Raw genomic sequence first — 27859 nt, forward strand, 5'->3', positions numbered from 1 at the left:
TCTTATGCAAAAATTGCTGACATAATTGTCTGACAAATATTGCATCATGTTTGCTATTTTGCCTTCTGTTTCAATTTCACTGCATCTATACATTTTACCAGTGCATGAGTAGGGTTCAAGGCTGTTCTTTAAAAGGCTCATGAGCACTTATCATGATCAGTTCCCCATATAAGTGGTTTTGCTGAAGAGAATACAGGAATATGAGCAAAATTGACATGGAACCAACATATAGATAACGTCTGCATAACTGCCTAACAAAAGTTATATTTTCTTAGAAAAAAAAACTGGAACGTGCATCGCGTAATGTAAAACTTATTGCATACACCGCCTTCATTAGGATGATACTAGAATATTCAGCGTTGTTTGGAGTCCCCATCAAGCGACGCTTAAGAGGAGGTTGGAAAGAGTCTGGCGGCGCGTTTTATTTGTTCGACATACCGAAGGAAGGAATCGGTCACGCTTATGTTACAGCGTTGCAACTTCGATCTTCTTAAGGTACGTAGAAAAAAATATAGGCTGAAGGTGCTTTATCAAATAATGCAGGATCAACTTAAGATTGATAAGCTCAAATATCTACATGCTCCAGGCAAAAGATACCCGCGAACTAACCACGACTACGTCATAAAGCCAGACCATACCAACAGTGATACATATCGATACTCATTTTTCCTGGATGCGATAGAAATGTGGAACCAATTGCCAAACGCTATTGTTAGCCTAAAAGATGTCACCGACTTTGAAAATGCTGCTGAGGCATATTTATGGGAGTTTTCGATTTAGTTTTGAAGTGCCAAGTGATATGTGCGACTTGATATTCATTGTACGTATTTTGATAAATGTCATAAGTGTGCTGAACAGCATTCAAGTGAACATCTTATTAACTGTGAATTGACAAGTGTTAAGCAACTTTACGTACATTGACATTGTCCATATTTGATTTATGTAATTGTATTGTCCTCTCTGTTATGACCCTCTATGAGAGTTGACAGTATTAGTAAATAAATAAATAGACGAGGAATGTGGGTAAGAACACTTTATTTTCAGCACACATGTTTTTTTAATGAACTGCTGTTATACTGCTAAAATCTGCACATTTAATAAAAGTACACTGCTCTGCTTCATCACTCCATGCTAAGTGCAAGTATCCTGTACCAGGAAGTCAAACCAAGACGTGGGATGTTCAGTCTGTGAAAATAAAAACGAGTTTGAAACATTAACGTGCAAAAACTAAAGCACACTCAAGAAAATAAACACAGCACAGGAACATATACAATGAATCAGAATTACCTTTGAGAGCAAACATATAGTTTCTATGGCACAGTGAAGAAACCTTATTCCTCCGGCTTTTCTTGTGCGCGAGAAAATATGAAAGTGCATGCGTTCTCCCCATATTGTGTATCTGTCACCTTTTCACACACAACAAAGATGTTGTCTCAATGTGCCCAACTGTCTTTGCATATCCATTTCTCTGCTCTCATACCATGATACCTACAGTTAAAGGCTGTAGCACTGCTTAGCTTGAATGAACCAACACAAGCTACATGCACTGTGCTGTTGAACATGGCATTGTAAGTTAGATTCATGCACAGCACATTCATGTGCCATAAACATTTGATTGTGATTGTAGGCGAGATAAATAAAAAGAAGGTATGTAAATAAGAATATTCCCTAATAAGCTGTGCAGAAGTGCTCTCCCGTTTGGACAGAAGCCGAGCACAGCTGCAGTGAACAAGAAGCCAACTTATACAGCATTTAAAATCTAGGTTCTAAATATGCTACAGATTTTTCTGAATTCACGGTCCAAAATCTAGGTGGTAAAGGTGACAAACATTTAAACAGGTCTCTATTCGGACTGGTAATGCTATGTGTCCCCTAGTTTGATAAAATATGCCATATCACTGGTCTCCCAAGCTACGGCTGCTGTCCAGTTGCAAGTGCAAATCACTCAATTATGTCTAGGGCACGTTTGAGCAAAAGGCAGCCAAGATTACTGTGCCATTGAGATCTATTTCCTGACATCTGATTTCTTCTCAGAAAGCTACCTGTCAAAAAAAACCTTCACAACAACATAACCCAAACCTTTCTTGAGTAAAGCCATCACACTGGTCCTTGAACACTAATTACACAGTGGCTCTTTGTGATGTAATGTTATGTACGTCAGCACCTAACGAAGTACAGGAAAATTTAATAATGGCAGCGTGACAGGTACACAAAAAAGTAAAGGGATAAAACATCACACAGGCTGCCATCAGTGTTCATATCTCCATTTCAATGTGGATGTTTTTAGCAGTGAATACATGTTCTCATTAAAGTGAGTCATATTATTACAAAAGCGAAGGGCAAGGGTCTTTACATTCTAAACTGGCCAATGTGCTTTATTACGATTCACCGCAATACAGGAGGTGTTTTGCAGTGAACCATCACATAAGGTTTTGGCTAACTACGGCGGGCGTGTCCTGTAGCGGGGCCTCTTGTGTATTGCGGTAAAGCGTATTATTGTGACAAGAGCTAACCTGGCACGTATGGCTTTAGCCAACAAAAGTTCTCAAGACATCATGCATCCTGCCACGAAAATGTGCTTTGATGAGAGTAGAACATTAGGTTAGTCGCTGACAGAAACCATACATTCCAGATTCACGTACATCTTTCCCAATATCGACTTGCTTCACCGCAACACACAAATATGTTGCGGTGATAACGGTGGTCGAACAGGCTGGTGCAAATGTTTCGACAGGGGAGCGTGCCTTCATCAGGGCAACTGCTTTCCTTGGTAGTTTTCATATACGTGAGTCCCCCCAACTCCCAACAGGGGAGATTTACCTGGACCTTTGCCAAGAGACGTACCGACAAGCGTTTGGTAGTGGCTGGTAGAGATGCAGGAGTCTAAAAAGCGTTGCGAAATTCGGTTCCGTAAGGTTAGCTTCACCGCAATACAAATATGTTAAGCGGTTAGACATACAAAATATGTTGCGGTGAATCATAGCAAGGGTACCTGGCCTTTGATGCAAAGCAACTTCCCAAGAGGCACGGTAATCCCGTGGCTAGTTATGCAGTTCCCCGCATGCGAGTGAGTTCCCTGCGTTCGGCGGTTTCCCAGTGACATACAAAATTACATTGATTGACTGTGTTGTAAATGGGCGACGGCACTATATGCTGATGCAAAAGCGTCGTGTCGCTTTCGAAAACTGCGCTCGGCTAAAGAGAACAACCTTGACTCGCATATGACCAAAGCAGTTGAACAGGAAACTACGAAATTACGTAGCTATTATGGAAGAAATCAACAGCTCAGAAAAAAATGGCCGTGTAAACATTAACTGGCTTACGAGGTCGACAAACCAACGGTTCAAAGCATCACAGCCACGTCCGAAATAGCGCTGAAGGCCGGCCAGTACACTTAGGCGCCTCGGCGCGCGTAATGTAACAGGAGACGGCAGGTGCACGCGTACATCATCAAGGAATACATATTATTTATGTCGGTGAAAGCGGTCACTCTTCAGTTCTGACATGCTTCAGCGCGTAACACTAGTATACTGCGGCGAAGCTGACTTCAGGACGCCGACTTCTTCAACTCATTTAGCGAGGCAGGTCCGTTTATCACGCTTGGCAACGTTTGACATTTGCTGCCTTAATTTCGTTTGTTCTTTTTAATTTTCTTATCACAGTGACCCTGTATCACGCAGTAGCAGAGCTAGTGCCGCGTCTTAACTGCGTTAGGAAAGGCAAGCGTGTATGCAGCAGGCACGGCAGCATTGGCTCTTGTTTGGAAACTTCAAGAGACGCTCTTCCGCGCAGCGATGTCATTTATATTATTAAAAGAATGCAGGTGATGATTAAATAAGCCACAGCAAAGCTGTGAAAAAGCAGTAGTAATGCTGTTCTAAGATCCTCTCGCTCGAGCGAGATGGTCTTAAAAGAAAGCGCGATGTAACGCGATCTGACGGAACAGCTCGTCATGCCAGGGTTTTCTTACGTCCTCGTTCTTTCGCGCATCCTCCCCTGAACCAGGCTACTGAATCGTTCTGTGCACGCACTGACGATCCTGACGGAGGCAATACCACTCACATGAGCAGCTCCATATAAGATGCCACGGCCCATTCCACATGCCGGCTGCAATTTGACGCGGCCAGGAGGCAAAATATGCGCACAAGGTACCTAATGGTCACGCATCAAACTGCTCACAGCCCCAATCCTTTATTACACGCATATAGCGTGGAAAGATGAATTACTCACGCTCTAAGTGGGCACGGAATACGGACCGTTTCGCAGCGCAGCCGGCTCCGTAAGACGGCCGCCATGAAAATGAGCGGATGCGACATCATGGGTTATAGCGGACGTGACGTCATGGGTGAACGTAGACATTTCAGGCACCTTTCGTCTGCTGTGCCCCGGGCACAGCAGACACGGCCTATTTTTAAAGAAATTTGGGTCGACAATTGCCTGCACATTGCACATCGGATACGAAACTAAAGCTGCCTTCACGGCATCCTTATACTTTACCGCATAATACGGATGCGATGCGGCAAAGCTGACTAGAAAAAATAACTGTGTGGCAAAGCTGATTTGAGAAAACCGGCTGCCATTGGGCAACAATTTTTCTCGCTAAAATATCGGGTGCGCATCAGTTTTCTACTTCATTTAACAGCTTTAATGTAATTTGTTTAATATTAACGTCAGTTGTTTTACGACCATATTTTGCTCACGGTGATGTGTTCCGCTAATCTTTCTTTCCCTGCCGTGATTGAACTTTGGAACACGATACCAAGCTTCTTTGCAGCAAATGTCAGTGATGTTTGTGAATTTGACAAATTGTTCAGCATGTATTTCTGTGATTCCACTGCCGCTTGATGAAGCCTCCCTGTAAGAACCCTAAGCAGAGGGTTGACGGTATGAATTAAATAAAAGTAAATAAATAAAATTTCTGTTAGACACCTAGAAAGCGGGCACACGTTTGATTTGGAGGCGTGTTGTAATCGGGCAAATACGGCCAAATGAATTAGCAGTGTGTTTTGGTGTTGTTTTTTCTGCATCTTGTTTAATTCGACCTGCCGGAATAATTCGACCAATTTCGTTGGTCCAGTCAGGGTCGAATTATTCGAAGTCGACTGCGTATACGTGTGGAGCATTTTCAATAACACCCACTGAAAACCCTTGGAAAATAGAAAGAAAAAGTATGCATATTGCTGATGCAAATAGCTGTGTGCAAGAAAGCTTAAATGTTTATGTATACAGTCCAGCATGAATTATTTGAAGGCCATTGTTCAAGTGCATTATGGCATGACGCTTTGTGCATGATGCCGTGATGCAGTACACACTAAGCCTTTCTGTGAGACAGCATTCAGGTGAGCCCATACCTCTGGTTACCTATATTACGCTGCAGGTAATACATAGGGAAAATACAATAGTGCATTATTCTGAAACAAAGTGCGAAGTAAACATTTTAGTGGTGTATGCACGTGGCAGGATGAGTGAAAGGATGACTTTTTAGGCTGTGATATTACCATACTTGCACGATTCTATGTGCCACTGAATCTAACGCACACCCAGTTCTCGCAGATTTAAACTAAGAAAATGAAAGTACACTTGAATGTCACATAAGTCCAATTTATAACAGAAAAATATAGCTTGCCCTCCACGTTGGTGTCCAGGCAAAGCTGGACATTCACAGTTTAACTTCACAGAAGGGAAACCTTTTTTTTTTAACTGAGTATTCATTAGGATGTGGAACGTTGTCGTCGCAACTTGCACTTCATTCGCCACAGATACCAACCATACCACGGTGTTATTCTCAAGTGATCACTTTTAGCGACACTGTACAATCACTTTCACAGGACTTCACACGACTCTGCATCGGACTTTTTTAAACATGTGACCAAGAAAGTTCCTGCCACTGCACGCAGATGGCGAGGTTGGCGTAGCGCCAGAAATGATGGCCGCAGCACATTCCGATGCATCTGGTGCCGAGTCACGTGAAATATCGCAAAAGTGATAGTTTCTCCGAAAGCGATTTACCAAGAATACTGCTCCAGATCGTAGTTCAGAACAGAATGACCCCACAGCACCTTTCGTGGAAACTTGCTCTGTCACCATCGTGTAATGGCGATGATGCTGCTTCTGACGGCTCTGACAGTGGGCTTCTGCCAACGCCGCCAGCGTGGTCTTGGTTTCGTATCTTATTGTAGTGTGCAGGCAATTTTCTTGGAAAGAGGTGCACGTTAGGTTCGTGTTACATAATACAGTACTTCTAGCAACCTCTCTGCTTCTCTTGACCTTTTCCCCCATGACACTTCATTGAAAAATCTTTTTGTTCTCCAGCAGCAATCGACATCAAGCGGAACATCTACGATCTCAAGCCAGATGAGTCGGACTACTTCCTAGCTGTTGTGGAGGTAAGTGGTGCGAATGCCTTAAAAAATGTGAAACAGCCAGGCTAAGTTAGAGTACAGGCTGGTTAAAGGCACACTGAGGAGAAAAACAATTTGCGCATAAAGTTACACTTCTAAAACGCGAGAAGGAATCTGCACTTCCTGTAGTAGCAGGTTTGGCAAGCCAGAAAAGATGCAAAAAAATGAAAAATTTTGCGTGTTTTTCGGAAGTACCTGCACTGGCTCGGTATGATGTTAGGGATTTTGATGGCGTCTGCTTGAGCTTAGTTAATTTTTCATCAGGGAGAACAAGCCAAATTGTAAGCCCTTAATGGGTCACAACAGCCCAAATATCAAACAAACAAACAAAAATAAGGAATCTTATAAACTTGTGATGTCAGGCTGAAATACCTAGGCTTGGATCTCAATGCAAAATTCTAAAAAGAACCTTTGGCCTTCATTCTTTCATCTAATCACCAATGTATTACGACAAAATTAACAGAGGTGTAGTTTTGAGAGAATACTTTATAAATAAAAACTGACTTTTTTTTTTTTCACGCGGTCCCTTTACATATACTAGTAAATGTTGATGCACAGTGACGTCCACCTTTAAAGGGTGCAGAGCATGTGAGTTCAGAGCACGTACGAAATTCTCCCTCTGTCAGATGTGCGATTTCCTGGCTTTGCAGCAGACGACTCATAGTTGTTGTCACTGGGCCACTTTTCTGTGCATTTTGCAGTGCAATGACATACTAACTCCAACAAGCTCCGGTGCTACAGTGCCTGCAAGGCAAGAGCCATGCATTAGAGTGTTCCCTTTAACATGGCATTGTGTCGTGCATTTATTGGGCAAGAAAAGGTTTTTTTTTTAGCAGGGTTAAAGAAGGGCCAAACATTTCTGTTCTCATTTCACACCTGAACTGCAGCAGCATTATATTATTGCGACATCACCGATCTTAAAATGACGGACAGCCTTTTAGAACATCAATCAAGATAGCCCCGCTGATGAAAATATCATGTCCGTGTGACTAACATGAGCACCCTTTCTCTAGGATTTAAATTTTTTTTATTCTTTACAAGTCACGAAAAAATTACTTTTGGGACCCCCACACGGCTAAGGCATGACAACACATAGGATGGCTTATCACGTGACCGTCTTTTAGTGTACATCACGTAAGTTAAGTACTTAAATTTGTGGAGTGGAAGTGGCTGTCCAAAAGTGAAGCCGGTCGCCACCGCCATCTGTCTAAATGCAAGAAGCCCGAACTGCCGTAGCGGCCATTACAGAGCACAGAGTATGTGCGTCGTGTTTATTGGTTGTGCGCTGTTGCAAGTGTTTAACTGATTGTGGCACGCTTTCCGAGGGCAGTTCAACACCTCAGTAGGTCATAGTCGCACCAGTCGCGCAAAGATGACACCAGGTGTCACGTCTCACTTGTACCATAAGATCGCATCGTCTCTGCTCAGGCCTGTCGTACGTCGTGCATGCGTTTGCTTCACTTGGCAACGGTTCGGAAAGTGCTCGTAAGATACCCGTATGTCAGTATTAAATTTGTGTTACCGTGCTATGAATACTTAAGTATTCATAGCACGTACGTCGCGGCTATGAATACTTAAGTATTCATAGCCGCGACGTGCCTACAATTGTAGGCACGTCGCGGCGTGCGCTTTTTATGCAGTGCATGCATGGGCTACTTATTAGAAGGAGAGGATAAGATTTCGCCACTGGCTTGCAGCGGTCTCGGGTATATTCCTCAAATACATGTGCGGTGTGCTTGTACGACGATGTACCCTGTTCGGTTTGGACCGTGTACGTTTGGAGCCGCGACTGCGTTTTAATGGGGGAACCCAGCGAGACAAACACGTACACAGGAGAACACACAGACAGGACGAGTGCTGTACTTGCAAGGGAAGAGTTTTAAGTTCAGTGCTTATTCTGGCCACCTATCTTGCGTAGGCGTCTTCACGTTTCGTAGGCTTCCTGTTGAATCATTTGCACCAACTAGCCCAGCAAGCGATTCTGTTGTAAAAGCCGCGCGGGAACACAAGAGCGTGAGCCCTTTTATAAGAATATTGCAGAGTGCTGTCTCAGGTTTTAGGTACACCACATCACTAATACTAGCTAAACCACCGAATTGCAAAGAAAATACTTGAGCACTGCTAAAGGTAGTAGTATTTAAAAATTAATGAACCATTACGGGCATTGTAAAAGTTCAGGTGTCAATAGGAAATGTTTTATTTCTGTCTTTTTATCTCTGTGTAGCATTTCTGACTGATGTTTCAGTTGTCTCTGTTACAATACGAAGTTTTAGGTGGGATGGATGAGTAGCATCAATTTTTCTGAAGACATAGGAACTGTAGAAGAACATACACAGTGAAGTTCATCACGCTAGCTCTAGCTTCAGCATGTGACTGAAGTTGTTCGCGATGCTAAACACATGGCATGTGGCACCCTGTGTTAACCAGCTCAATAATGTTGTGTACTAAAATAGAGAGTAATTACTGCATTTGCATGTAAATAATGCGACCACGAATAGTGCGAGGGAACTTTCGGTCTCTCAGAAAATGAAAAAAACTGCTTACTATAGAAATTACTATACCAACAAGAATTATGACCATAACAACTGGAAGCAATGCAAAAACGCGGGTGCCCGCAAGGCTTTTATTCATCGTCGCATCGAACTGCCGTCACAAAATAAAGTAAAACCACGAGTGCTGACGTATTTATCCCTTTCAGTGAGAACGGCATTGTCGTCCATAACATCCATCAAAGTTGTTAGCCAAACATCACTTCAAAAAATGCCCGCGATACAATTGAACATGGCAGCGCCTATGGTATCTTTCACATTAATTAGTGGGTAAACAGTGGTGAAAGTTCACTATGAACTCACATCGCAGAAGGACAGTTTGTGTGTGGAGACCGTTCATAATTTAACCAAGCGAGGATGTGCGATTGACGAAGCATGCCGCCGATAGCTTTTCTCAAAGTCCGTGTCTGAAGTGCGCGCTGTAAATAACAATAATAATGTTGCAGGGATAGCTGTATTCTGAGCTTTCGCCTTCTGAGCAGTTCCATCTCACCCAACACATTTGTCCCTAGTTAAAGACAGTGCAAGAAATACTTCACTGGAGTGTAACTGCGTCGCTCAGTTAATTCCAGATCCAACGGCAAAGTTGTTAGGAAATTCAAGCTTGGCAATTTTCGCGTGCCTCGAAGTTTCATAGTCAGCTGCACATTGTGTGACTGTATCGAGCATTTCAATCTCTCTGCACGGTGCCGTTTGCTACCGTTACGACGATTGGGCCAAATTATTTTGTCGCCGTAATTTTTGTCGCAGAACCAAGGCACCAGGGATGCCACGATGAGCAGCTCGGAGAGCATCTGTCGTCTCTACGAGGTCGGTCGGCAACGAGAGGAGGACGACGACGAGGTGAGCGGTCTGGCTTCGCGCTCTCTCGGCAGTGGTGGCTCTGGCAAAGGCCAGGGACTCTAGGGGGACATCTGGCGCCAGTGTGTCTGTGTGCATGGCGGAAAATGCGGCTCTTCGGCCAGTGCGGCAGCAGTGGGCAGTGCGGTCAAGTTTCGTTAATTGGACCCTGGCGGGTCCGACAAAATAAGGTCGGATTATCCAGCAGGTCACCAGCCGCAGTGGTTTATCGCCTGTGGTGTTGCACTGCTAAGTACAACACCGTGGGATCAAATACGGCCGCGGTGGCCGCATTTCGATATGGGCGAAATACAATAACGCCCGTGTCCCGTGCATTGGGGGCACATTGGAGAACCCCTGGTGATCAAAATTAATCTGGAGTCCCCCACTAGGGCGTACCTCATAATCAAATTGTGGCTTTGGCATGCAAAACCCCAGAATTTGTTCATAATATGGTGGGTCGAGTTAAACAAGATGCAGGAAAAATGCCAAATTACACCACCGATTTATTTGGCTGTATTTACCCGATTCCAATATTCCCCCGAATTAAACGCACACCCACTTTCTATGTGTCCAATGTGGTTAACTAACGTAGAAATGACATTAAAACTTCTAAACCAAGTACAAACCTAACGCACACCCATTTTCGGCAAGAAAAAAATTACAGGGTCTCTTAAGATCTCTCCTAAAAGCAAACGGCGAAAGCTACTCTTCCTCCTATTATCATTTGCCTCTTTCTTTGCCTCTTCTCTTTCTCTTCTTTCTTTTAGACATTACAGCTCACTACTAAGCATGTTTAGTCATTTGTAATCAATTGGGGTCATTACAATTCGTTGTTAGACGTATTGGTCATTTCGTAGTCATTACAAGTCATTTCAGTCATTATAAGTCATTACTGCTCACTAGTATGCATCTTTAGTCATTTGTAATCAGCTGTGGTCATTACAAGCCGTCGTTAGACATATTTGTTATTTCGTAGTCATTATTAGTCCTTACTACTCATTACTAGACATTTGTAACAATTGTGGTCCTTACAAGACGTAGTTAGACATATAGGCCATTTGAGAATCATCAGTAGTCATTACAAGTCATTAGTAGGCATTAAACAGTGGCGTAGCAACAGGGGGGGCCGGGGGGCCCAGTGGGGCTGGGGGGGTGTCATGTACGCCTGAAGACACCCCTCTTACCGCCGGCTTGACTGGGCGCAAACTGCAAAGAATGCTCCGGTATCAGTAGCCCGAGCTCATGCACCCGATGCGTTGCGCCGCAGAATTGTCGACTGCAGCTCTATCAACACCCCACGAAATAATTGCACGAATGTGCGGGCTAAAAAGTTTAATTCGCGAAATAGTCGCTAAACTACTCGCCTTAGGGGAACGTTTCATGTGGGGTGCGCTCGTGCTGTGCGTTCATGCTGGAAGCAGGAGTCGCTAAACGTACAGTGAGGCGTTGTAAGCCGTTGGGGCTCTTGGGTCGCTCTTCCGTTCAGAACGCGCAGCGAAGACGAACAAAGACAGCAGCAAGAGGGCGTTCAACCAGCGCGCCCGGCGCTCGCGTTTACGGCGCAGCGTTCGTTGAGAGCGACGTTGCATATGTGGGGCCGTCAAAAGTCGCGAATGGGATTCTCTGGATCGTCTTCAGACTCGGTTCGGCCGAAGAGTTTGGCGGCGTATGACTCGACAGGCTGTAGTCATAGAGAAAGAAATTCTGTAGTCGCGGCCCGCCGCGATGTCCGGCTCGCTTTTACTTCCCCTCTCCCGCTCGCTCCGAGAAGCCGCTGCGAAACCTGCCGTTATGTTTCACGCTTTCCTCCTTACCTTCGAAAGTTTCAGAAAACTGTTGTTGTTGTGTGGCTTCATGTCACAAGTACAGTGTCTGTATCAGCTGCACTGACTTTTATTTAAAAAAAGGTGAATTTTGTAAGGATATTTCCCGATCGAGGTTCTATGAAGCTATGTCTTTTTGTGATTACTAGGAACTCGGTAGTGCGAAAAACATGGCAGATAAGTAAAACCATATCCTTAATAATCCCGTAATTAGTACTTATAGAGGAAGCACTTCAATTCGAGAATTGAGGACTTGAGAAGAATTGAAAGAAATTGAAAAAAAGAAAGAAAAGGTCGCGATGAAGCCAGTGCCAGCGAAAGCTTGCACTACTGTTGTTCTGCACTCGCAATGGAGAGGATTAAGGGATCAACGTGACTGGTCCACTATTTCATATTTCTTTCGCTGCTGCCATATACTGGGCGCCGCCCGCAGTGCCAAAGTACTGTAGGGGCCCTATAACGTAAAACTATTCCAACATGTTTCTATTCCAATCTCCTGACGTCAAATGGAGAATTGAGAATGAATTGAGAAGTCGGATTATTAACTCAACAAAAACTTCTTAAACAAAATCGTTTTGGGTGCTACAACCTAGGGCGCTATAACGTAAAACTATTCCAAACTTTTCTATTCTAATTCTGCTATCAGCGCTCCACGATTGGTCAAAAACTTTTTTCGACCACGCCCACTTCACCTGTCTGTCACGCGACGTCACGAAAACAGCGATACCTCCCCATCTGATATGATGGGTACACACTGATTATGTATGATGTCACAGAAAAAAGAAAAAACAGTTATTTCTGATTCGACGCCTTTTCGCCATTAGCCCCCGGCTATTGGTCAAAAGTTTTCGCGCTGCACCTACTTCACCTGCCTGTCACGCGACGTCACAAAACCGCAAGAACTCACCGCGTCAAAGTGACGTGTACGCATTAAAGATGCATTAATATGCCGAACAAAACTCAATTTTCTTCCGAATAGCCGGAGGCTGCCCCGTTCTGAAAGGAATAAAAGATGGCTATATATACCGCCGATCGCTCAGGTGCATAATAAAACTTCTTGCGTGGCCGTGTAATATTTTCGTGCACTTTCGGCACGTTTGCCATCTCATTCTGCCAACTCTTCTTTGCTGAGGGTCCCTTTTAGCGTCATTCTTAAGCTTCCGTTGCATGCCGCCGCGATTTTCGACCAGCCACCGCAAGCTAAGTAAGGAAAGCCGAAACCCGATCGATCTTGGTCTGAGTAACACAAGCGTTGAACGTGGCTCACAATTGGTTTATGTGGTGATCGCAATTTTCACGCAATATGTATAATTTTGTTCTGTATTTGGAGTGCATTAGATGTGTTGTGTGTTTTGGCTGTACAAAATATCTGACTTATGCGTACGTGGACTGAACTAATGCAGAGAACTTTGCGACTGATGTACTGTTGGACTGTACATTTTTTATTCATCCAGTGTTCTGCTGAGTGCCATATTTCGTGTCGCTATTCTCTCTTTTTTTCGCAAATTTGTTTCCTTTGCCAAGTGACAAGGAGTAGCCGGTGCCACCATAAAGGCACGCCAACCTCTCCTAATATTCACTTCAATATAAAAAAAGGGAAAGCCGACCAATCGCAGACGCCGCCACCACCCTCTTCATCCAGTTATCGATTTTCAGTGCACTGGCTCTGCCGCATCGAATCCCTCTCCACTTGAGCGTTCTCCTCACCTCTTGTCAGCCAATTAGATACGACAAGCCGCTCAGTGTAGGCAATGTTATTCGTTTTTCAAGCAAACAAAAGTGACCTCCTATAAACGAGGAGAGCGCTTTATTGGTGTGTTCAGACAACCCTGCGGGTGACCGCCCGGTGCTTGCGTCGGTGGTTACGCAAATTTGACGTCAGGAGATTGGAATAGAAACGTATTGGAATAGTTTTACGTTATAGGGCCCCTACAGTACTTTGGCACTGCGGGCGGCGCCCAGTATATGGCAGCAGCGAAAGAAATATGAAATAGTGGACCAGTCACGTTGATCCCTTAATCCTCTCCATTGCGAGTGCAGACCAACAGTAGTGCAAGCTTTCGCTGGCACTGGCTTCATCGCGGCCTTTTCTTTCTTTCTTTATGGTGACGCCAAGAATCGCCGCGAAGCGTGCTCTGTTCTGTTCCCAATCTTGCGGTGGCACCGCAGCTCGGATAATCCCGTTTGTCCGTATAGCAGCAAATGAAAACAAGGCTTTATTGATCAGAATGAAGAGAACTCGTAATTTTCATAGCATTGGCGCCGGTAGCGTTTTCTAATAGGGTGGGGAGATCAGCGTCACTGACAAACAATTTAATTTTCGTTTTCGTTCAGGGCTGCCCACAGACAAAATATTGCGTGCCATAGTACCTACGACGATTTTTGTGAAGTTGTTGTTGGGCAAGATATGAATGTCGGGCTTCAATTTTGCAAATGCAATATTGCCGCTAAAGTTAGTAATTAAAACTTTATTATAAAGATATCTTTTGTTACTTGTTACGTGAGTCATATTTTCCACGATGCCGCATTTGTATCGGCTGCCAAGCCTTACAATCTGACAGAAGATGTGCACATAGGCTTATCACTCGTTATCAGTGCAGCACCCTGCGTTATTTGGCGCAGGAAAAACAGCGTGTGTATCTGCTGCTTTCGCGATCTCTGGGAAAGAAAGCGAAGGAGAGGGGGACCCGGGGAACATGCGCGGTATCCAAGGCGGCTGTACTGGTGCTGAAACCCGGAAATTGTCGATATCCTCGCCTTCCTCGACTACATGAGGGGGGGGGGGGGGGTTGACAGAAGACCTATGGGCCCCGGGTGCCAGACAACCTAGCTACGCCACTGGGCATTATTAGTCATTACTAGTCATTATTAACCTCTACCAATCTCTATTATAATGTTATCTTTCACTAACTGCCAATATCAATCATTTTTCATTATTTAATCTGTCTTCGTATGGCGTGCTGATGCTTCGGCAGACACTCCTGCAGTCAGGTCTGCTGACACACACTTCACCCTGGGCCTAGAAAGGCCTTCACCTTAATATTCTTGAGCATTGGTGGTTGGTTTTTTAAAGTCAGCTTCGCCGCAATACGCCTTCGCTATGCGGCAAAGCATACAAATGTTGCGAAAACTTGTTTTGGTTTCGGTTTCGTGTCAGTGTGCACCAAGCAGGCAACTTTTGGACCAATCTTTCTTTTAAGAAAAGGCACCTGTTGAATTTGTGTAAATACCATCATCAAACATTGCAAGCTACGGTTATTGATTGAAAATCTCCCCAGGGCGGGCCAAAAATGGGCATTTTCAATGAGAGATGACGTGCGTTCAATGCGTACTCTGTCCCTTAAGCTCTGTCGACACTTACGCTGACCCTAAAGGGTCGCTGTTGGGGTCAACATAGGGGTCAGGCACGTGCATGCCGACTGGTCAAGTTCGAGTTATCCGGCGAAGGCCCGTTTTATTGTAAAAATAACAAAAGTTTGGGCCCATAGAAATACATTAGTACCAGCTGGCACCTTCGGTCAGGATCAAATGAATCCAAAAATTGAATCAAACTGAGTCAAAATAATGGAAGTCTTGTGTAGTTGGATTCATTTAAACTGCCCATCGGTCTGGATTCGCATACCGTATTTACTTGCATAATGATCGCACTCGCATAATGATCGCACCCCTGAATTTTGTCGTCAAAATTTGATTTTTTTTTATTTCCCGTGTAATGATTGCACCCTGAACTTGCCGCAGCGATATGTTGTGTGCCAAGTCTAGCTAATAATGATAGCGCTTACCAGCTGTCGAATGCTCTTCAAGACAAACCAAGCGGTCTGCACGCACCGAACCTTCTTAAGCAGATGCCCCATTTCGTTCCTTTCATCACTTTCTGCGCTTCCATGACAAAAAAAAAAGCTACAACCAAACTTGCCTTTATTATGTGCAGGATTTATAATGGTTGTGGTCAACAACAACAGCATTTGCATCCCGCAGCAAATACGGGATGAAAAAATATTTTTTTTTTTTTGCGGGAAATTTAACCCGCGCAATGATCACACCCCCGAATTTGCGTTCCTTTTTTTAACAAAAAAGTGCATTCATTATGCGAGTAAATACGGTATTAACCGAATGCTTGAGTGAGTTGGTTGGAGTGATCCATTATTCTGGCATTGCGCACGACGCCAGTAAAGGGACTTGGATCAGATACACGTGAGCTATTGTGCCTGTCCAATGAAAGCTTATTATCGGCAGGAAAGGATACATGTAAGCACGTGCAGGTAGATGCCCATAAATCGTGTAGTAGGAGATATAATAGCAAGTGTCAGTAGTAAATATGCAATGAGGAAAATTCGGCTTATATATTGGTAAAGAAAGATAAAAATACTGCAGTGTTTGCAAGTACTTTGAGTGAACACGAATGCATGGCATTCCATTTTTAGAATATCATTTTTTTGCTTCGTGAACTAATAAGTTTAGAGGTACAAGAGTGAAAAAGGACCTTAAGAATCCTTGCAGGTGCACAACGCTGTGATGCATGCCGATGCTGTGCAAAGAAGTGAGTGTAACTGGATATGCTGGGAAGGCTTCGACATAGGGAACTGCGTAGTGTTGTGACTTTAAACTTAAATGAAAATGATCCGTACTTTGCATTTATGTGTGGGACGTGCAGTTGGATGGATCTCCTTTGTCTAGCCTTGTCTGCAATGCATGAATAACAGATCTCGTATTAACCCTGTGGGTCATCACATATTCACTGAATAGTCATACCTGTTTCCATTCAGCTCCTAAGCACTACCATTTCATAGTTTTCAAATTACAGAAACCATTGCTTGGAATGCAAAAAAAAAAGGAATTGGGAGGTTTGGTTGCCAAACGTCACCTATATTTAGTAACCTGCTTGCTCTTATATCGGTCAGGGTTAATTTATGCATTGTAATTTACTTAAAAGTGTATTTCTATAATAATAATTCAGCAGCGTGTTGCACTCCTGTAACACGTTAAGGCGAATGCCTGCTGCACACTCGGTAATGCACTGTCCCGCATCGTCGCATTGCTGCTTTCCCAGTATTGGTGCTTGAGTTAGTTTTCGATGCTTAGGTTCATGCTTACCTTTGCACGCCCTTATAGAGGGGTCAGTCCATACTCGCGCCAGCGACGTTTCTCTTCGACTTTGTTGCATCCTTTCAGCAGGAGATGGAAATGTATGCTGTTCTGTGTGCTGTACAGGTGATTTCAATGATTGCATGCACTGTTCGCTTCAGTTTGCGGAGTGCTTGTCGCCTCAGCCTTGTGAGGGTATAAGCCACTGCATTGTTTGCTTGCTTACAGGGGTATGAGCCATTGTTTACGGGTGTATGAGCCATTGAGAAGGTCATGCGGTCTTTTTTGTACGACTCGACTATATGCCGTGTTTCTATGCCTTGTGTGCACGATTCCAGTGAATGTATGCACTGTACGCTTCACTTTGCTGAGTGGTTGTAGCCTCTGCATTACGACAGGGATGAGCCATTGCGTTTTTCGCTTGCTTAGGGGGGGGGGGGGGGGGGGAGTATGAGATATTGCTGATGATGATATGTTTTGGTACCATTGGACCAGAATACGCATTTTTTGAGGTATGAGCCATTGCAATTAGCCATTTAAGACTTTCGCCTTATTAACGTAACACTATTGCGAATGTTAGGTACTTACGTGCTGCAAGATGGATTTTCGGGTTAGTTGGTCGACGTCCATGTTGAAATCTGTACAGGCAGTACAACGGAGACAAGAGCACACAGCGCATAAATGCGATTAATGAACTTACCTGCTCTCAAGAAATGCTATGTGAGCCGTAGCATTTCGAGGCTGCCACATACATAGCACAATTTAACCGCCGTGAGCAACAAAAGAACGGCACTGTGCTTTTTCAGCGAAGCCATGTAAAATTGTAGAAAAACAAAAATAATATTGATGGTGACTTAGTACTTTGATCTAGATTTGTGTCTTCAGCAAACTTGGTATGAAAATCTATCTATGGCTGAAGGCATTTGTGGGGCCTCTTTTCATACAGCTGTTGCCCACGTGTCGCATTTGTCTGGAGAAAAGTGTGCAGGCTTCGAAGTCACTCAGCACTTGAATATGCAATGACAACAGCAGTGTTGTGTGACTTTTGGTTTCGCTTAACGTGCATTTGGCTAAAATATGTCATAATTGATTCTTGGGACTGGTGGAAGAAAACAGCAAATCATAACCAGCGCAGAAACTTTATGTACTCAGTGATTGGGTTCTGCGCCTAAAAGCTGCACAACAGGGTATGGGAGTCGCCGTAGAGGAGGACTCTGTAACAGTTTTGACACCCTTGGAATTTTATAAGGAATGCTCCAAACACACAGTTGAGGGGAAGGCTGGGATGTGCCAGAGCTTTATCTTCGTCACAGTGCTGTTGATAAATGTGGACTGGATAAACTGCAGCAAGGCACAACACGATCGTTCTGTCCGTTCTTATCCCATCCTTAAGTTCACATTTATTGTACCGTAACCCGTCCGAAGAAGCTACTTGGTCAAAGCCTTGTTCTGGCTTACCCGTGCGTGTGCCTCGGGAGTTCTGCTGGGCAGCTTTGGTGCACGAAGTCGGAAAGGAATCGAAACACAACTGCTTGCTTTTCACCGCACTTTCGAGAAACGCAAAAAATAATTTATTTGTCACGAAACCGCTTCTTCCTCACACGAACGCCACTGTCTTTCGGCTGTCCTTTCCAGCGCTCACTTCCCGCAGCGGCCGCGCTCTTCGACTTCACGGGCACTGCTGCCGCCGCTGCCGCCTCTGCTGCCACGACCACTGCTTGCGCAGCTTCCCCATCTTCGCCGCGTGTCTTGTGTTTAGGAAAACCTGATGTTCATCACAATTTCGTTACTCCCTGCATGTGGAGAGAGAAAAAAGAGAGAGATTCATTGCCTCATTTTTTTGTTGACCCTTTGTCATCTACACAGGCATTCATTCAAACACGCCTGTGCCGGAGGTGCACAGCGTGCTGTTTCTACAGTTGCTAGTTACTGCGTGGGTCACTATCGCCAGCTACATGCTGTTAGTGGTCAGTGTTTTTTCTTTTTTTTTTCTTCGGCTCAGCAGGGTCACGGCAGAAGCAGTGTTGTCAGCAGCAGCGGCAGCAGATTTACTTTTAGCTTGCAGCTAAAATAAGGCTTTCGTATGGCACGGGTTCTAAGTGGTCTTGGACCAGTAGCTGTTATGAGATTGCAGGAAGTTGTCGAATGATAGTGCTCGATGTCTTATAGGCTGGTTCATTGTTGCAAGTTCCAGCATTGGTGCAGCAGCTTATGGAAATGCGCAAGTTTCCTCAAGCCTATATTTAGTTCATAAAATTACTGTATCTTTATGTGTATGTCAACATGAGGAGAAGGCAGCAAAAATTATGATTCTTGCACCTTGGACCATTTAAATGTTCAGACATCTCGGGTCTTTTCTCGTTCAAGAAAGTTTCACTTTTCAAAACAACAATGGTGTCCTAAAGTTCACATAAGTATACCATGGGACCCTCCATTTACTCATGTTTATTGCCCATGTTATTGTACAGTCGTTTATTGCTGGACGTCAAATATTGCACTGCGGTGAGCCGGTCTTGTTGACTACTTTTCCAGGATGCAGGTGACGACGAGTCTGACAACATGGGTGAAGAGGACACCGATGAGGACGACGACGACGGTGAGTTCATGCCAAAATCTGGCAGCATGTTGCATCAGCATCTGGCGGCTTACGGAAAAAAAAAAACATTTGCCACAAACACCCAAACATCCCTTTCAAGTTCTTAAGCAATCAGAAGTGTCGCTTTAGATGTTGCAAACAAACGTGCAACCAGGATTTATTTTCTGCTTTGTTTCTTTCTTCATTGTAAATGAAAAGACTCCGGTGAAGATGAAGACGGTAAGTGAGTGCTGGCCAAGCCAGTTGCTACGAATCTCATTTGATGGCTTCTGCAGATGAGTGAGTTGAGTGAATTGATATCTAAAAAAAAGAAAGAGCACATTTATACATGGAGTGCCAGCCAGGGTTTTGTAGAAGTATTGGGGATGCAAGTCCTAGAGCCCCTGGACGTTTTCACACGCAAATAAAACCCGGATGAAAGTGTTAGTGTGGGAATGAACGTACAGGCATGGCCACTGCTAGCGGGAACGCGGGGCGGGGGTGACAGCGTCCCGTGGGGTGCCACTCCCCGCGCCTCGTGAAGGCTAGGCACACAGCTCACTATAGCAGACAATTCGCCTGGCTTTTCGCCAGTCGCTTTGATTGCGCCTGCGCCACAAGTCTTCGTGAGGCGTCGGGGGTGGGGCTCTGTGCGGAGCCATACCACAGCTCCCGTGTTCCCGCTGGCAGCGGCTGTTCCTGAACGTTTGCTTGCAAAGTTCACGCCTTCAGTATCGAGATTTCAATGCTAGGCATATTGCTTAATAGCCACGATTTGTCCAGTCACGCATGGATATCGCTAGTGTTTGTTTCTTAAGCGTTATGAGAGGGAGCGCGTTGATACAGGATGGCTAGAGTAGTATCGTTTTTCTTCTTGCATGCTGGCGGAAACCTCGAAAGAAGACAGCTCACTGATTCAGTTGGTCGCTGAGGTGACCTTATATTGAGTCAAGACACGGCATGCATTGAAGGTGCGGCTTCGTTTCTTTCCTCATCATCTTGGACGACTCGCTCAGCACCAGCCACCATCCTCATGTCGGCTCACATTGGCAGTTGCAGTTTCAAAGGAATTAAAACAACTTAAGAAAATCCCAGTATTTTTTTCACTCGTTCATTTCACCTGTGCTCAAAAGTTCTACCATTGTTAAGTCGTATAGCCCCCCAAAAAGCGCTCTTGCACAAATGTGCGGCATGCCTTGTGTCACCGTAGCGTTTGGGCAAGAAGTCGCCCCATACCGTATAGTAGTTGTGCAGCTATATGAGCTCTACATTAATGTGTTATCTGTTAACCTGCCATACATGCGGTAGCATGTATGGCAGGTTAACGCTTGAACATGGCCTTTGACTGGACTATCCAGTGCTGTAACGATATTAGAATTGTGTGGAAACTCTGTGAGAAATGTGAGGACAATGCATGCGATAGCCTAACGAAGTCGCAGCTAGGCTTTCATGTGGTTGTCATGTCTGGTTGTTAATTGTTTTATCTAAATGGCACAGATTTTCTCCGAGGTGTTGCTATACTGAAGTCGCCGATTATATTGCATGTAAGATGAAATTCTATTTAATGCCACAACGAATTGATATCGGAATGATTGGTTTAATGGATATCCATTTGAAAAGGTTACGCACGCATCCTTTTGAAAGCCGGAAGCTTCTGACATGAATGTATGGCACGGATTGTAGAGTAGCTATCGTGCCCGTCACAATAAGCACAGCTTAGCGAACATTGCTATGCTGAGAGAGAGAGAGAGTGTGTGTTTGTGGGTGTGGGTGTGGGTGTGTCATAATAGCTAAGGTTTATAGGATATGAAGTATATATACTGTCTAGCTAAGTAAACTGGGGTAGTACGTAAACTGTCTTACAAGGCTTCCTAGATTTGTTAACTGTTGAATGCATACTGTACCTTTTCTTTGTGTGCTAAGCATGCAAACGTAGGGAGCAGCTGTTTTGCTAACCCTTTTCTCTAATGTGACAGAAGAGATGAAGTCTGGCAAGTCACTAGTATCTTTTAACGTGGGAAGTTCTTTATTAATGCATTTTATGTTGCTCCTCTTGGGAGTGAAGAGCATTTGTTGCGGACACTGCCTGATTCCTATTGGGCGATAGGCGACTCTAGAACCCAATAAAAAATGAAGGAATGTGAAGGAATGAAGCCATGCTACGCATTCCGATTACCCTTTCGGATTTCTCTCTGTGGCAAAAGACACTTTGTACCAACGCAAATCACAATACCCTTGTCGCACACAGAGTGTGCAACGTGTGATGCCGCCAACCTAGGGGATTTGCAGCCAGGACACAAAGAAAAACGAAGCAAGCGATGTAACTGGCCGCTTCATTCACCGTACCTGTGGAGGCTGCACTAATCCTGGTGTCCACAAACAGGCTCGATTCCCACTGCTGTCTACTCTCTAAGGACTGGAGGGCAGCGCTACCACTTAGATTGAACTACTGCGATATGTGCCGCACTTAATAGGTAGCCACGTCAAGGCGCTGTGCGCACAATGTTCAGCAGGACTCGTAACAAGTTGCGTGCATCGGAGACCCCCTTAAATGTGGGCTACAATGTGCACACCGTGTGCACATTGCATGCCGAAAAGGTGCTTTGTCTTTTCAGGAGCTGCAGCTTTTAGAATGCGACTCTGCAAACTGCTTCGATGTCTGAGTGTCTCTCTTGTGTGCGCTTGTTACGTGTACCGTGACCTTTCTAGGAGAGGTATGTGTGTTGTGATTTGGCGTCAAGGCACGGGCAAAAGCTTCGGCATCCATGTGCGAAGAATTGCCAAGGGCAGCCAATAAACAATATCCTTTGTGAACGTGAGAAATGGCGTGTGTTTAGGGCATGTCGCGAGCAAACACATTTTTTCGGCATTCAACAAACAGAATGCCCTGTGTGGCTGTTGCACATTGCCTCTGACGCACATGTGGAACCTGCTTTCGAGAAGGTCATACTTTGCGTGATAAATGGGCTGGGTGACATCTTCTTGGTGGGAAATGTCTCGCAATAACGCAGTAGTCGTTGAAACCTCGGTCCTTCAGATTGGCAATTCCATTTACTGATTCCCGTTTTGTAATGAAGTGAAGCAGCCTATGTGAAGTCTATTAGACGTTTACTTGGAAGTGTGTAAGGCAAAAGGTATTTCCCCAGTATTTGTTTGTCGCCGGAATTGCCAAGTCACACCGTTGAAGCACAGTGGCTAGTTGAGGCCCGCACTGCCGCCTACTGAGCACACATGTTGAAGATGCCAATTGTGAATATGAACTTGCGTCACTAGTGCAATTCAAATGTACCAAAAGAATGATAAAACCATGACATAAAGCCATTGAGCACAATAGAAAGGGACTCGTTACATATGCTGCCTCAATTTTCTTCTGCTGTTGCTTCCTTATCTAAACCCAAGAATAATCTAGGGAGTTAGCCTGAGCTATTTTTTGCGCAGTGTTGTCTTAATTGATCTCGCAGGATTCTTTTTGTGGTGGCATAATGTTGGCTGGCTTGCTGTGAAACCTAATCTCTCTCATACAAGATCTTTCAGTGAAATTTAAGTGTTTATGTTCTTAATGGTAGTGCGCTGAAGTTTAATCTTTAAAACATAAACCACTGAATTTCTTTGGAGTTGTGTGATAATCGCTGATAAAATTTGCCAGTGAGCCCTCTGATCAAGAACTTCAGTGCACATGTAATTGCATGCAGAATTAAAGATAGCCAAGGCTCGGGTCTGTCTGTCTTTGACCTAGTGCCAGTTTTGACACAACCTATTCCCTGGTGCAGTGAAATGTTCCTACTCGGATCCCGCACAGCACTTTGACGCACTGTACAGAGTAGCCTTTCTGGCGAACCTTGTGAAGTACTAACGTGTGTCATGGAACATTGTGCAGGCACACATCGAAATGGATGCTAGTGCTAGGATTTCTGGCATAAATGGGCATCTCTTTAGCATTGCGTGGCTTAAGCAGCACAGTTGCATCCACATCTAAGTACTTAGTTTTGGTACGTCATTTGTGAACTTTGGTTAATTAACCCTTTAAGGACCAGTAAAGAAATTACGGTAACCTGTAGGGAAAAAAGCATTTTACTTCGACAAATGACTCTGTCAAGTTTGTAAAAGCAACGTCTTAAAGTTGTATCAAAAAGTGCACGGTTTACCTTTTGCCTTCAGTGCACACATACCTTTTTACAAAAAAAAAAAAGGAATATATCCAATGTTATGTCTTGCAGAAGTTATGGAAGGCTCCTGTGAAAGCAGCAGCTGCTTTTTCCATAGGTCTTTTGTGTGTGTGTGTTTAACGCACAGAAATATGGTATTGTCCGTCTATGTTACAGTAGGGGAGCATCTTTCATGTCAAGCCTAGTACATGCAGTAACAGGAAGAAATGCCTTCTTCGAGAAGTTTTCCTTGAAGAGCGGTTACTGAGCGGTATTGTTCCTGTTTCAAACCCCACAGTGAAACTGCACTAAGCTTACAATTGCGTGCTTGTTCATAAAATTTTCCCGCCGTCATTGTACAATGTCCTCTTGTTCTGCAGACATGTTTTCTTGCGCAAACATATTGTGCCTGAACGTTGCACAGCGCTTTGCACTGCTGTTTTGTTGCAGTTGGCAGCAACAGCCATGGGGGTAGAAAATATTTAGATTGCTTGCAGAACTGGGAAAACTTGAGTATTGCTTTTGTTTTGAGTCCAATTCAGGGGCTTTCACTGAAATGTTCACTTCAGTGCTAAGGTTCTTTTTTAAGCTTTGAAGTTGGGAGCCACGATAAGTAATTGATGCCCATCTGAGGACCACCTTCGCCATTGTGCCAAACTTGTGTTTATTGGCTGCTAATAATGTTATTGAGTTAGTGCTTAGCTAGTCTCTCTCTTTTTCTCCTTTTTTTAAGCGTTGCATTAACCACTTCCGTGACATGCTATTGTGCTGAAATCTGACCAGAAATTGCTTAATTCTTCAATCATTTACCCCCAAAATCATTTAAAAAGGACAATGTATACAATATTGAAGCATTTATTAGTTAAATGTTAAGCAATTTGTTGCAGAAAGTGAAATGTATTATACAAAAAAGAACGAAATGTATCGCCAACGAGAAAATTAAAATTGCAAGAGTAAAAATACTGTCAATGAGCTGAGCTTGTCACGGGCCGCTTTTACCAGAAACACAAATATGAACCCTGTTCATCAATGGCTCGGAAGTGGTTAACAACGTGGGCGGTGTAAAGCCCTGACAGCAGTTGGCATTTGCTGTGTTGAAAAAATTTGCAACTGGAAATAAACGAAACTTGAGGAGATAATAGAACTGCGTGGGGTAGCCTAGTTGCGGAGAAGGGGACCGTTCAAGAAGCAAAGTTTCGTTGACGTTGCACTGTCACAGCAGATGTAGCTTGCAGTGGAAATGTGTTGGGAGACCCAATGTTGGCGTTGTTACTATAGTTGCGTTGGACACCAAATTTCCTGCACCGAGTGCACTTGTGCACAGTCCCTTTGCATGCCACTGTATTTTGTTATTCTCATCACCTGTTGTGGTTTCTTGCAATCCACTACTTATCGACTGTAGTGATGAAGCAGGAATGGCATTCTGGGTTGATCAATTTTGGTGATGTCACTTTCAGAGAATGCTGCTAGCTGGCTAAGCTGGCAGACAGAATGCTGATAACTCCAGTGAGGCATTGCACCAGATATTGCATCTGGCAAAAAGTGAAAGTACGCCAGAAAGTGATCACTCAGGAATGCAGCCCCAGTTAAAAGTCTAGCCTTTCACCTTGGTGCTTTGATGGACCCCACTTTAGCACCTTAACGGCCACTTTTCTTTCGATGTCTATTGTCTATGGCACTCTTATCCAATCAGCACATTTTGGCAGATGCAATAAGCAAGAATCATGGAATAATGGGTGTTAATTAATGTGCATCTTCTCAGGTGCCTAAATCCATTGCGTAGCAAAGGCAACAGAAAAAGAAAGAGGATGTTGAGGGAAACATTATGTAATGTTGTATTTCTTCAATTCTTTGCTCTGTATTGACCAGATGAAACCTGCCACTTGTTCCTGCAAACCTGTTGAATTACTTTTTCACTTTGCCATTTGTTAAATACCTGCTCAATCTTACACGTTCTTGTTTCTTTCCTGTTCCCCCCTCCCTCGTCCATTTTGGTTCACAACTCAGTGGAAGACATGGAAGCCGACGAGCATGATAACGAAGATGGCGATGGTGATGGTGTGGCGTTCAACCTCTCAGACGTGAGCCCAGACGTGAGCCCTGATTCGGACAATTCGGATGATTCGGACGAAGACCAGGTACTTTTTGCGCTGAACGAAATCTGAGCTTGGAAGTGCCACAAGTCATGGCCGCAGCGGCAAACACGGTGCTTCGCGGAGTGTGAAGGGAAGAGAGAGAGAAAGAAAGAAAACTGTCTTTTAATTCATATAGATTTGTAAGATACTACAACGTGACTACGGCTGACTGGCAGAGAGGACAGTCTGGTCACTGTGATTGATATCTCTTCCCATCTTTTTGTAACGCAAGATTACGAGCTGCGGCGATGGACCGTCAGTGTGCGGCAACACGCTCGTGTTTTTCTCGTGACGCGTCGACAGGACTCGGCGTCCGACCTATGCCGTGATGTTCATGTCTGCGCAAGTACCGAAGACAATATTTTTTTCATTCTCCTCTATCCAGCACCCTTGAATTCTTTAGGCCTCCTCTCCCGCCCCTTTCTTTCCCAAGTTCCATGCACCATGCTTCCGTTTTTATGTTGGCAGCACAGGTTGCCCTGCGAACTGTGTTTACCAGCTGGCCGCTAATTACCTCATGCGCTCCCCGACCACGTGCATGTGCGCTCCCGTTTTGCTTGTTGCATTTCCTTCCCACCAGCCCACACGTTTCCCTGTTGCGTGCTTTCTTAATTTATAATTTGTTTCATTGCATGCTGACGGAATCTCGCTCGCTGGGCTGAAGCAAGCTTGTGCGAGCGTTAGATTGACAAAATTGTAGGTAGTCAAATGCCTTTATAGCAAAATGCTTGGGCACTGCGAAATAATTAGTCTTGCGGTTTGTTGTAAAGCACACAGCGTGTCTATAGCAGGCTGGGCAAGTTTAGCAAAAAGAAAATATTATTCATAATTGATTCAGAGTACGCTTAATTAAACTAGTCGGTAGGTTTCTTCCATACACTTCGTTCAGAGGAATGTGCAACTGCAGTGGACCTTCATCATCATCATCATCATCAGCCTGATTACGCCCACTGCAGGGCAAAGGCCTCTCCCATACTTCTCCAACTACCCCGGTCATGTACTAATTGTGGCCATTTAGTACAGTACAGTGGACCTTATGGCATCGAAGTTTACAGCACGCTTTGCGGCAAAGCCTAGGAGCGATGCAAGGTACAGCTGCACAACGTCGAATGTCGCTATTGCCTACCTTGTCGAGATTCCTGGTTCTTCTGTAGGCTCTTCATCACTGCTGCCTTCGTGGACCTTCACCTCTTTTCCTGTCTTTGATGGCCCAACCATGTCGTCCTTCATTATTTCAAAGCAGGTCATTACATCATCAACTGCGATGTATTCATTAGCCAAAACACCTGCTTCTGCGTTAAAACAGGTTGCATGCAAGTTGAGCAATGCCTGGAGCTATGCAGCAGTACTTGCAACACTCACCATCACGTGCGTTCGCTGTTCACATGTGAACTCTAAGGAGATGCTTTTGTTGTAAAGCGACAAATTGGACGTCGGGACACCTCAGTTCCTTCGTTGTACAGGCAGATTCGTTGTAATAGTCTTCGTTGTAGAGAACTTCACAGTACGTATGAAAGATAGGAATTCGGCCCGGACATAAATAAAGAACCCTTCACGATATAGGTCATCTTGTTGTAGAGGCATTCGACTGTATTTCCCATTCTGCCTTTCTTTTTTACCTGTTCTTCTGTTGTGTTGCCTGCATCTATTTTGTTTTATTTGTTTCTTCCTTTTCCTGTTGAGCAAAAAGTTTTCCCCAACTGCAGCTGGCGAGGTGACGAAGCAGCGAAGGTGTGCGCCGTGGCTTGCCGTGGATGGGTGGAGCGGTGGCGTCATGGTGAATAAATGAATTATGACCCGCACATTGCCGTTATGTCGGGTGTCGAATAGACTGACGGAAAACTGCGTGCGTGTGTTCCTTGTGCACGAACGAAACTGAGTTCACGGCGTGCCTGTCACTTGTCTCGGAACACCATGCAAATATCTGTTCTTGAAAGTGATTAAACCATCTTTTTTACTCAATCCTTGCAGAGGCCTGCTTTCTTTGTCAAATGAATTGTGTTTTTCACAGAATGGCACATGACTTCCTGACCCCCTGGGTGGGTCATAAATCGGAAGAGCGATAGTCAAAGCCTGCCGACAGGCGAAGACATGAAAGGGGGTGAGGGTCCAGAATTGGGCACGCCAGCCCACACATAGAGTGTAGGCTTTCATGTTTCCAAAGTAAAAGTGAATATCTCGTAACATAAAGGTGCCATACTGCCTTGCGTATGTTTCATCGTGGTAAATTTTGTTTTGATACAAGTTTATCAGTTGGGGCCCATGGTTACGCATAATAAAAGTGGTCGATTGGCTCGCTTTCC

General features: G+C 44.4%; 1 protein-coding gene and 1 long non-coding RNA gene across 2 annotated transcripts; one reads left to right on the plus strand and one right to left on the minus strand.

Moving 5' to 3' along the window:
• Positions 1-1018: 1018 nt before the first annotated feature.
• Positions 1019-4300, minus strand: LOC140213229 (uncharacterized). Its single transcript, XR_011890174.1, has 2 exons — positions 4231-4300; positions 1019-1185 (listed from the first exon to the last, which is right to left on the minus strand). It is a non-coding gene; the product is annotated as an uncharacterized lncRNA (long non-coding RNA).
• A 999-nt stretch (positions 4301-5299) lies between these two features.
• LOC126528387 (uncharacterized) lies at positions 5300-25965 on the plus strand. Its single transcript, XM_072284571.1, has 6 exons — positions 5300-5339; positions 6316-6386; positions 9701-9793; positions 19234-19297; positions 19496-19516; positions 25429-25965. Exons 1-6 carry the CDS (start codon positions 5300-5302, stop codon positions 25584-25586), a joined length of 447 nt encoding a protein of 148 aa, XP_072140672.1. The 3' UTR covers positions 25587-25965.
• The last annotated feature ends 1894 nt before the right edge of the window (positions 25966-27859 follow it).

The sequence above is a fragment of the Dermacentor andersoni genome, chromosome 9, assembly GCF_023375885.2.
Source record: "Dermacentor andersoni chromosome 9, qqDerAnde1_hic_scaffold, whole genome shotgun sequence".
Classification (NCBI taxonomy): Eukaryota; Metazoa; Arthropoda; class Arachnida; order Ixodida; family Ixodidae; genus Dermacentor; species Dermacentor andersoni.

What these genes read in the sequence shown, in the direction of transcription:
- LOC126528387 (XM_072284571.1), top strand. Translation starts at nt 5,300, where the DNA reads ATGCAGTACACACTAAGCCTTTCTGTGAGACAGCATTCAG. An exon ending in ACTTCCTAGCTGTTGTGGAG is followed by an intron (nt 6,387 to 9,700) that starts GTAAGTGGTGCG and finishes TTTTTGTCGCAG; the next exon opens with AACCAAGGCACCAGGGATGC. An exon ending in CGATGAGGACGACGACGACG is followed by an intron (nt 19,298 to 19,495) that starts GTGAGTTCATGC and finishes GTAAATGAAAAG; the next exon opens with ACTCCGGTGAAGATGAAGAC.